The sequence below is a fragment of the Conger conger genome, chromosome 15 (genome assembly GCF_963514075.1).
Source record: "Conger conger chromosome 15, fConCon1.1, whole genome shotgun sequence".
NCBI lineage: Eukaryota > Metazoa > Chordata > Actinopteri > Anguilliformes > Congridae > Conger > Conger conger.
The window spans coordinates 38,690,373-38,702,446 of record NC_083774.1 but is presented as its reverse complement, the minus strand read 5'-3'; the positions used below and the strand labels follow the sequence as shown (position 1 = coordinate 38,702,446).

The 12,074-nt window shown below is 40.7% G+C and overlaps 1 protein-coding gene across 1 annotated transcript in view; it reads left to right on the top strand.

Annotated features, from left to right (window-relative positions):
* The first annotated feature begins 3,130 nt into the window (after positions 1–3,130).
* LOC133111125 (protein kinase C-binding protein NELL1-like) overlaps positions 3,131–12,074 on the top strand; it is a 328,107-nt gene continuing 319,163 nt past the window's right edge. The window contains exons 1-2 of the mRNA XM_061221274.1: positions 3,131–3,264; positions 4,082–4,210. Coding sequence (XP_061077258.1) covers positions 3,216–3,264; positions 4,082–4,210 — 178 coding nt within the window. The 5' untranslated portion in view covers positions 3,131–3,215. The remainder of the gene's footprint in view (positions 3,265–4,081; positions 4,211–12,074) is intronic.

Here is a 12,074-nt window from a genome sequence, read left to right as displayed (position 1 = left end):
CCGAAGAATGTTTCAAAAGAAGAAATTTAAAGGTACAATAGGTAATTTTGTACTTCTAACGGCCAAGAGAGGAATAGCAACACTGTTTATCCCTCTCCCTTCTCTGTAAATGTGCTGACGTTGAAACACCATTGGCTGTGGAAATTAGAACCAATTTTCAACCAATGAGCTTGAATTATTATGATACAATTATACAATGTTTTGGTACAGAGTGTATACAGAGTGTCCACTGTGTATTTGAAACCCAAATTTAAGGACTATAAACACAGGAAGGGATATACAATGGACTTGTAACAATGTTTTAACACACAAATCTTACCTATTGTACCTTTAATGTTTTGGAATGGCAGAGTCAAAGTCCAGACCTTAATCCTATAGAAATGTGAAGAAAACCTGAAGAGAGCAGTTCATGCATGGAAGCCCACCAACATCACTGAGTTGGAGCAGTGTTGTAAGGCGGACTGGGCCAGAATTCCTCCAAGCTGATGTATGGGACTGATTAACAGTTACAGAAAACGTTTGGTTGAGGGTATTGCTGCTCAGGGGGTCACACCAGTTACTGAAAGCAAGGATTCACATACTTTTTCCAATGTTGGATAATTTTGCTCAATAACAATGACCTATAGCTAAGTCTTAACCTTGTGATAGACAACCAGATTTCTAGTTAAAATTGCCTGATACTTGATGGAATCCATTGATCTTAAACAGTGCCCTCTGGAACTCTGGAATCAAAACAGCTCCAAAGCATCAGCACCATATTCCACCATGGGTATGAGGTGCTTCCCCTTTTATGCATCTCTGTTTTGACACCAAACACGCCGATGCTGTATCTGACCACAGCACCTTCATTCAGTCATAATTTAAATGACCAAATGAGACCAAATGTCCAGGGGCAGCTTATCTTAAAGGCTATTGTTATACGTCATTCAGAAATTGCAGCACCTGTTATACGTGCTGACCGAAGTATCACTGTGGAGCACATTTTTTTCCTCAGTCTGACCTATAGTGCATCACAACAGATCACCCATATGTGCTGACAAATGTTATGCAGCTAATTACTGCCTCTTTACTACAATAATAAATGTGTGAATTTCTCCCTCTCTTTCTCTTTTACTTCTCAGGAAACTAATTTGCATAAATGATAGTTTCATGATGCGTGAAAACGCAGTGGCCCTGTTTACTTGTGCATCCAGCGTTTCGTTTTTCCATCTTATCCAGTCAGTTCCACATGCTTGTCTGTATAATATCTGTCATTTCAACATGATCTTAAAGGAAGAAAAATGTACTATGAGTGTATGAGGCTGAAATTCTGCCGGAGGTATTGAACTTACAGAGTGTGCTTCACTTAGTGAACTGTGCCTTTGTTTGCAATAGGATCTCAGGTAAATTGCCATTTAATAAAGTATGAGTGATTCCATGCCATTTGTTTTTTAAATGCCATTTTCTGTTGAGAATTCTGATGAGAAGCTATTATAACCACCAAACCGCCCCTAATGGTACTGACAAATGAAGCGGCTTTTGCATTTTCAGAGTCTCAATTTTGATTGTTACATTCTTGAAATCGTTTCTAGCCATGGCAAATGATGTTTTTCAAAGCAATGTCACCCCAAAAAACATTGTCTCTGTTATTAGTAGTTTTGTATGCAAAATTGATTTTCATAATTTTCTTCCGTATATTATTAATTGTGTTTTGTATCACGTTGGTCAGGGAAACAGTCCAAGGCATTGACCTACCTGACCAAGATTTGAACAGCTTGCCTTGATCACCACCTACTGTGGCTGAGATTATTTAATGAAATAATTTGTCACTTGACACTTAACACAAGTCTTGAGCAAGTTATGCAGTAGGTCCAGTTTGAAGTGTGGTGTAATTACACAGCAAGTGCTGATGGGACAGCATCACCCATCTGTAACTGGTTGTTTCAAGTTCAACTACTTTGTATCCTTTCTCCTGCATGCTTTATCCCAGGATAGTCTGGTTTTCTGTGTGATTGTGCTTCTTGGTGTGCTTATGTATGTACAACATGTAAGCTAGTGTTAGTCATTAATTTCTCTCATTTGTATCTGCAAGACCATTACTGGTGTTGAAGTTCATTCTCAATTGGTCAACTTACAATTAGCATCAGCTTTAGTCAACAGCCAAACAAAAGCACAGGATATTATTTATAAATATACATTTTGAATCATATACTGGAGGGCCTAAAATGCCTGCATGGATTGCATCACTTTGAAGGTTATGTACTGTACAGAATGTTCTGACAATATAAGTGTATTTTTTATCCAATATTGTGTAACTTGAGTCATTATTATCTGTCTGGCCTGTGTGTTCTTATGAGGAAAGCAATCCAAAGACCTGGTTTAGTACACAACAGGAAACAGAGAAAGTGATGTGATTACAAGAACAGCTCACTATTACCTGGGTTTATAAAAAGGCATTGAAAGCATGGCAGGTAACAGGGGGTGCTGTTGGGAAAAAGAAAGTAATGAGAAATGATTACATTATTGGCATTTGGCAGATTAGATAGAGGGAATCGGTGGGCTGAAGGATAAGCCTGCCATCATTTACCTTGCTGTCTATGCAGAATGCAGACAGAATCCTGAATATAGGATATCAATTCCATTATTAAGTTGGCCTCTGCTAAAAATGACTTTTTCAGAACAGAACAAAGAATGGCACTGAATGTGATTATCTAAATAGTTTACAGTTCCTTGTTTTAAATATGTGAGATGCAACTGTGATGGTGACATAAATGATCATTACAATCATTAGGACAGTGATTGCAATCATAACCGGGGCAATAAGGTGTGTCCTTTCCTCTGACTCCTCAAAAACCTTTCCCTACCTCGAGAACGGGGAGTTGTCTCATTCGGGTGCAGGGGAAGAATCGTCCACGCAGTGGACAAGAAGATTCACAAGAAATGTCTCCTACAGCTGCCCAAGTAAAAGACCAACATCAAATTAGAAAATGCTCACCTTTTCAGTGAAGAAACATCGAAATAATTCATTTAAAGAATATTTCTCAATCTTAAGACGATTGACGGATCCTATATTACCGAGACGTGGAACGTTCCAACAGGCTACATTCTACACCGGTGCGCTGCGCTCAGTCACTCAGTTTTGAAGACAGAATCGGTGCCTTGCAAGTTTGGACTTCTGCGAAGCACGCGACCATTGGTATTTTAAGGGATCTATACAGTTACATTTACCGTATGAAATGGATGTGTTTGCGTCAGTTCTGCTTGTTCTACTCATTACAAAACCAGGTAGGCGTTTTGCTGCCAAATAAATCGAGTGGCAACGTTATGCATTGTAAAGCAAATGATGACAGATCAGTTATCTTGTGCAGGTGGTCATTCTATCCTGCTATCTCGCTCGCGCTGCGCACCTTTTGGTTCAGGTGGTCATTCAGTAAAGTAAAACAGTCTTTGGAATTCGATTCATTGGCTGCGTTTGATAAAATTTTCTCGCAGTCTAAACTTATTTGCTATGCAAATATCTTGGATAAAAAAATCCTTTATAAAGGAAGTTAATACATGTCTGTTGGGTATACTATTGTTGCCTAATAATCAGCTAGTCAGCTTTCAAGAGGCATCTTTGGATATGCACCCGCAGTAAACCCTTACAGATGTTGGGAGTGAAGCTGTATGGCGTAGTTACGAGCACACATTTTGGCATTAACGAAGCCGATGCGTTAACTTGCCAGAGACATGGATTGGCCAATAATCAACTGAAAGATACATTTTAGCAAATAGTTTTTTTAGCGCTATATCCTACATCAGATTCGCCTTTGAACTGCGAAGATCACGATATAACAGTCTGGTGTATAGAAAGCGAGACGAAGTCCCATAAGCTGCAGTCGACTTTATTGAAAGTACGTGAGGGCAGGTCAGTTACACGCGTTTGCATTTGTTGCGGACTCATATGTAGGAACGCTCTCTTAGCTGTAGACAGAAGAAATGTCGCCATTTAAATGTCTCGCTGTTGAATTTTTGTATAAAAAGCAAAACACTGCAGCATATTTGTTGTATGTGCAGTACGGTGGCCTGTGCATAAGTGTGTTTTTTTTCTTCTTTTGTTTAGTTGTAGGATTTGGGATAGACCCCGGTTTACAAATTGATATCATCAATGAACTGGACTTGGCAAATGAAACTTCTGGAATTACCCAAGTGGCAGGGCTCCACAACAACAGCAAAGCTTTCCTGTTCCAAGGTAAAATAAATAGGTTCACTACTACTACCAATACCACTACTACATGATAGTTTTGTGATTATTAACACAGTTTGCTGACATGCATTGTTCACATTGGTGCTATGAATCAACTGGAGGACCATGCTACTGTTGGGTTTTACTGCCACTGATCTACCAGAGCTGAATCTGACCAGTGTGAGACTCCAGACCTGAGGGCTGGTGGTCTCTGCTGGGGTTTGGTCATAATATTTTGTAATTATTATAAAATGTCAGTAGAGCCAGAACTAATCTCCTCACATGCTGTGCCTCATTCAGATCGCTCACTAATTGAATGTTTAGTCTAAAACCTGAAGGTTCAGGGGTCCTGAAATAGTACAATTACAAAAGTTGAGTCAAAAGTTTCATAAGGGTGCTACAGAGGAATGGGACATGGCCTGTAAAAGACTAAATCCTGTTTTTAGGTGGCTGATTTCTTATTGAGTTACATTTTTAGAGAAGGAAGGTGAGGTCATACTAATGGTAACTGGTATCAAGAGCAGTCACACACAAAATAAAAAAAAATTTTTGGCCGGTTGGCTTCATTCATTAATTTAATTATTTAAATTGTATGTTGCATGTCTCTCCTCTCTCAGCTACTGCACCTCTTTGTGCAGTTAGTCCTGTGTTACTTTGGGTCTTAATTGAAGCATGCTCCGTCAAGATACTGAAAGCGTGATCATTATGACAATTAACTATATTAAAGGAATTTGTCTTTGTGTTATTGAAGGAAAACAAGGATTATGCAAGGATTATGACTGGAATATGCATGCCGCTAATTGGCGTTTTGAACCTTGGTAATTAATGGGCTGTTTGATTGCTTTATAATTCAAGAGAAAACGGTTGTGTTGACGATGTTGTCTGCTATACAGGAGGGAATCTTCTGAACCTGCTCTGCAACTGTAGCTAGTGCGCACACACCGCTGCTCCCAGTCTCCAAGACCCGAGTCTGTCTGTGTGTCACACACACCGCTGCTCCCAGTCTCCAAGACCCGAGTCTGTCTGTGTGTCACACACCAGGCACTGCTCTTAGGCTCCAAGTCCCAGTCTGTCTGACTTTCCTTGTGATGCCAACTTGAGCTGATCAGATCATGATTGTGGGTACTTGGGCTGCTTTGCCGTGATAACTTCGGCTGATCAGAGCTTTGCCAAAATAACTTTAGCTGCTGTAAGCTTTGTCACGATAACTTTGGCTGATCAGAGCATGGTTGTGAACTTTGGCTGATCAGAGCATGGTTGTGAGCTTTGGCTGGTCAGAGCATGGTTGTGAACTTTGGCTGATCAGAGCATGGTTGTGAACTTTGGCTGATCAGAGCATGGTTGTGAGCTTTGGCTGATCAGAGCATGGTTGTGAGCTTTGGCTGGTCAGAGCATGGTTGTGAACTTTGGCTGATGCCCCCAATCGCACCACAGCACAGCACTGCAACAGACAAGAATTTGACATTAAAAAATAGCTCAACAATAGCAATGTTATGTTACAATTAAAATGAATTCAATGATTTATGTGTGCACTGGATTCTAGACTTCCTACTTAAAAGCCTATTACAACTTATTTGTACAAGACATTTTTAGCATTAATAGCTTAGGTGGCATGTCTGGCACCTCTCTCCAAGGACTGTGATGTCAATGGACTGACCTGTTTTATCTTTGTTTACCATTTCTTTATTAAATTGGCTGGGTGTGAACAATGTGCTTTATTGTTTTGGACTCACCTGACACATTGAAATGAATGTAAAGTACTTTGTTTAGTACCCTTTAGTGCTTTGTTGTGTTCATTGTACCTTTTTATTACAGTTCTATCTTGTGATCAACCCCTGCTAAACCGCCATTGATTTTTACTCTTTTCTTTGTTTAATCTTTGTTAAATATAACTCCCCTTTTCAGGAATGGCATGGGGCTTGGCAGGTTATTGTTCTTGGCTTTCAAAATAAAACTGTTCACAAACGCAGCCTGCACAAATATCCTTCCAGTTGGGATTGTATGCAGAAGGGACATTGAGAAATGGTAATTACCATTTAGCCTCTCCTTCTGTTCCTTTAAGAAATCATCCCTTTCCCTTTCATGACTTTGAATAGTACTGTTGCATTTTATGTGACTGTGGATAAATCACAGTGGGTACACACAACTTCCAACAGGCAGCATAAATAGCTGCTACATAGCTGGCTAGCAACAGCCACTACAGTCCTTCACAGATACGGCATACAGACTTAAAGGGTACCTGTACCCAAAATGAGCATATACCTAGATCTGTTCAATATATAATAAAAATAACTTTTCCAATTCTCACATAACAACATATTTATACTTAAAGTTCTTTAACCACGTCAAGCATCATTTGGCAGGAGAGTCAAAATGGCGTGGGCACTGTGACACTGTTCCTAAGTCATTGACAGCTAAAAACAGGAAACTGCTAAATCCAATGTAAACACAGTGGAGTGGGTGAACCACTGAGGAAGGATTATCCACATTTAGCATGCTCAGGTGGAGAAAGCAACGATTGAGATGAAGATATTATGGGACCTCCAACATAATTGCATAAAGCAGCAATCAAGTGAAGTAACTGGCTCACACCGCTGTACTGTCAGTTTTGACACATGATCGTCACCTTTTTCTTGTCCCCAAAAATGCTATTTGTGTCCTTTTTGTGCCTTCTGTACACACTCAGACTTTCTTCAGACATTTCCAAAGACTTCCCCCTTCTGTTACATTGACTAAAGCAGTAAAAACGCATATGATTGTTAATGGGTTACGTTCTGGCTACTTCGCAAATAATATTAGAGAAAATCTGTTTTGTCACGCCGACTGTTGAATTCCTCCTCATAGATGTAGGCATATAGGATTGATATATCCTCTTTCATTTTGGTGGGCTGTACACCAGCACACACTCCTGTCATGTACCTGTGATGCTAGCTGATAGATTAACATAACTTTAATGAACAGCCTGCGCCTTTAACTAGAAAACCACTAAGCTGTGGAGACCAGCGACATTAGGTGTTTCTCCTGTACACAGACCTCATTCTAAAACTTGGCTACTGGTATTGAAAGTGCCAGTATACCCTCCTAAGATCATACACATACTTTATCTCGGAAATACTTAAACGTTTACAGAGGACAGCCTGATGGAACAATGTTCAGTGAAGAGGAGGAATATTCACTCATCTGTGGGTTTACCAGCTGGAGCCAAGCTGAGTGAATCAAAGGGACAGGCCGCATCTTTTCGTGAGGAGGACGAAAAGTCGCTCTTTGAAAGATGTACCTGGTGCTGTCGGCCAGTGTAATAACCCACAGTGGTGAGTTTGCAATGTCTGCTGCTATGCTGTGGCAAAAGACCTGGCAGCATGCAGGGACGGTTTTCCCTCAATCCCAGAGAGCTAAATTACCGTTTGATGATATCTGGACTAGTACATAAAAATGCATAATAATGGGAACTTGTATAAATATTCCACAGTCTAAAAGACTACAAGAAATGAGATGTGAAATTCCATGCTTCTTCAGAATGATGCGTTGGACAAATACGCTAATAATTCACTTGTGGGGTCCAAAAGTCTGAGACCACATTGAAAATCTTGGATGTTTTTCTCATGTAATCCTGGAAATATTTTACAAATTTAAATCACTTCAAAGCATTGGACAAACTACTTGAAGACCAAAGAAGAGCAAGGAGTGCTGCACAATTCACAACCACCTGACCTCAACCCCACTGAATATTTATAGGGACACTTGAAGACTGACAAAAGAAAAGCATTTAGTAACATCAAAAAATGGACTTTCTCAAATAATGTTGGGATAACATGAATCATCAGTCCATGCTATCTGCAGTGCACATTGGCATTAAAGCAAAAGGTGGACATACCAAATACTAAGAAACTCATAAATTCAACATTTTTTCAAAGATTCAACATTTCACTCAAATTGTTATGCTGATAATATAATTAGTAACAAAAACGTATTGTAATTGTATTAAATTAGAGAAGAATGCAAAAAAAGAGAGTTATAATTTGGGAACTAAGATAATTTATACTGTAACTGGTTAAATGCTGGCAGTGTACAGTATCCCACATCTTGCTTTTATAAATCAGTGTGTTCAGTTTAAGATATAACTGGGTTGGTTATCTAAGGAATACACAAGGTAGCTAAGTTTGTTGGCTTGTTTGCTAGCGATCTATGTTACTGTACTAGCATGAAGACTTATAATCTATAGAAAGATAAAGTGAAGCACTGAAAGCAAAGTGGTAGCTAGCATACTCTCTACTCAACTAGCGCATAGCTAACTAAATAAATATTTAAATACAAAATAAATGGCTTACTGGTAAGTCGCATGCTAGATGTGTCATGCAGACAGTATTGAAAACTGTTCCTGCTGAGGTACAACCCGTAGGGCAAGCCAAGACTGGGCTGTATCACCCTCTTGTGGCTGACCCAGTACTAAAGTGTGACAAATTAATTAACAAACTGGAGTCCGATCCATAGTCTTCAGCCACGCAATTTCATTGGGTAGGGACCAAAAGTCTTTTCACAGCTTTGTTACAGCATGATATACTGTGAAGTCTGTATTTAGACAGTGGTACAATTTCTGTTCTTTTGTCTCTGTACTCCAGCATTTTGGATTTGAAATGAAAATATGTCTATGATGGTAAGGGGTCTGTCAGCCTTAATTTGATGGGTATTTACATCTATGTCAGGTAATCCATGTGGCAATTATATCCCTTGTTATACATTGTCCCCTGACTTTAAGGGACTGAAAATAATTGGGACTGACAGTTTGCTTCTCAGCTGTTTGTTTTGTCTGCTGTATTCAATTGCTTACATTGTGTTGGTATAAGAGGGTTTGCAGTCTCTAGTCTTAATTCTAGGCTTGTGTTTGCCTTTGGAAGCTGTTTTTGGCATTTGCCAACATGAGGACCAGAGTTGAGAAATAAGAAATTAGAAGGTGATTATTCCATATGGGAGATTGTTCAGAGAATTGTATTGGATCCACCCAAGTGCTAGTAATTCACTTGAATAGTTTTACACATTTAGCTCTCTTAGTCTTTTGTCCTGTTGATCATCCAATTTAAAATGCTGTCTTGCATGACTGTGAAAACCTTTATCCTCTTGAGACCCGGCAGAAAAATAATACAAGTGTCTTGGATCACGAAAACACAAGAAATAATCTATTTTCTAAAATATTCCCATTCAATAACCACCACCTACTGTTATGACCCTGTAGAGGGTCAGGCGGTGACAGGGTACAGGGTAGATGATGGGGGGGTAGAGGGTCAGGCGGTGACAGGGTACAGGGTAGATGATGGGGGGGTTGAGGGTCAGGCGGTGACAGGGTACAGGGTAGATGATGGGGGGGTAGAGGGTCAGGCGGTGACAGGGTACAGGGTAGATGATGGGGGGGTTGAGGGTCAGGCGGTGACAGGGTACCGGGTAGATGATGGGAGGTTGAGGGTCAGGCGGTGACAGGGTACAGGGTAGATGATGGGGGGGTAGAGGGTCAGGCGGTGACAGCGTACAGGGTAGATGATGGGGGGGTAGAGGGTCAGGCGGTGACAGGGTAGATGATGGGGAGATGGAGTGTGAAATGGGCAGTGGGAATGAAACGAGCGCTGCAGATGAACCTCTTAGTCCAGGCACTGTGTCACGTTTCAGGTCTGTCTTGCCTTGTTTTATGTTTTATCATTTGTCTTAGTCACGTATTGTCTTATCATGTATTATGTTAGTCTAGGTTCGTCATGTTGTTTAGTTTGTTTCTTGTTACGATTTATTTTCTTGTCATGTCTAGTTATGTTTCTTTACGATTATTTTACCTTGTTATGTTGAGTGGTTATCGTCTTAGTTCGTTTAGTGTTATGTTTTGATTTATGTTTATTGTTACGCAGACTGGTCGTTGTTTAAACATACACTTTTACATGTCTTTCCGCAAACCTTGCGTTCTGGCTTTCTCTCTCTCTGTCACTCACACCCTTTTTGTTGTTTCTATTTGTCTATTTACTAAAACTACTAACGCTAGATCAGGATTGGGTGAAACTAACAGACTAATCATGTGTTCATGTTACCTTACGTTTCTCGTGCCTGTCATTTACTAATTTACTAATGCTAGGGCAGGATAGGTTTATTACTATCCATCCATCCATCCATTATCTGAACCCGCTTATCCTGATCAGGGTCGCAGGGGGGCTGGAGCCTATCCCAGCATACATTGGGCGAAAGGCAGGAATACACCCTGGACAGGTCGCCAGTCCATCGCAGGGCACACGCACCATTCACTCACACACTCATGCCTACGGGCAATTTAGACTCTCCAACCGGCCTAACCTGCATGTCTTTGGACTGTGGGAGGAAACCAGAGTACCTGGAGGAAACCCACGCAGACACGGGGAGAACATGCAAACTCCGCACAGAGAGGCCCCGGCCGACGGGGATTCGAACCCAGGACCTCCTTGCTGTGAGGCGGCAGTGCTACCCACTGCACCATCCGTGCCGCCGTGCCGGTTTATTACTAACGATTACTAATTACCTTGTTAAACTTGTCATCCATTGCACCTGTTTTCCATTCCCTTGCTGCTCTCTAACTAATTGTCTACACCTGTCTACACCTGCATTTATAGCCCAGTCGCACTTCTGTTCTTTGCTATATTGTCTGCCAAAGCAACTCTTGAGCATTATTATCATTGATTCCACGTTAAGATCCAAGCCTGCTTACCGACCATCGTTTATTGATTTCTGTTTCGTTGACCTTCGCTTGTTTTTGACCACGTCCTCGCCTACTGTTTTTGTACCTTTGCATCGGTTTGTTTTATGGTTTCGACTTCCGCATCGCCCTCGACTACGACCCTGCCTGCCGTCCGCCTGTACTTCTGCCCCGCTGACAGCTCTCTTGCTACCGGACCTCCCGGCACGTCTACCGACTACGAGTTTGCCTCTTCCCTCGGCACCGTGCTTTTTGTTTGTTTATTGTTGTTTTGGCTGGATCTACGTGTATGGACTTTGCTTGTTTTGACTACGCTCCTGGGATTCGTCCCGAATAAAGCCCTAACGGGACTTTATTTCACTATTGTTTCTGAGTCGTGCATTTTGGGTCCAACCCCCACGCACCCGTCTCACACTGAGCATAATAATAATTTATACATGCTTTTTATTAGTGCTTGTAGTCTTCCAGAGATGATCACAAATATACCTTACAAACAGTGATGATAAAATGCTTTGTATTAGTTGCACTGCTTAATAGCACTGCTGTGTGTTTTAGATGCAATGCTTAATAGCACTGCTGTGTGTTTTAGATGCAATGCTTTAGAGGGGAGCGTGTCTATGTTCCCACAGCTCTATGTTCCCACAGCTCTATGTTCCCACAGCTCTATGTTCAGTTGACTTCACACTCAGCAGGCTGCTTGCATGGGACCTGAAGAAATCCAGTGTATGTTTGTGCAATTTAGACACAGTACACGTTCAATTATCTATAAGTTTTTAATGAACAAGCAAACAAGCGAAATAAGAAAAAACAAATACACTATTTATGCAGTTCACTTAAAACTGGAAAGGGCTCTACATCAGTACTTTTCAACCTTTTATGTGCCAGGAACAGGCATCTGCAAGTGCTGTCCTTTGAGGACTATTTTGACATATATAAATATATAAAGTTCAGTTTACACGATCAATAATAAACATTTAATTTTGAAAAAAAATTAAATCTTAGAAATGTGGGAACATAGGGCTGTGGGAACATAGCACCCCCTTTAGAGCACTGCTGTGTGTTTTAGTTATACTGCTTTATAGCGCTGCTGTGTGTTTGTTTCACTGCTTTAGAGCCCTGCTGTGTGTTTGTTTCACTGCTTTAGAGCCCTGCTGTGTGATTTAGTTGTAA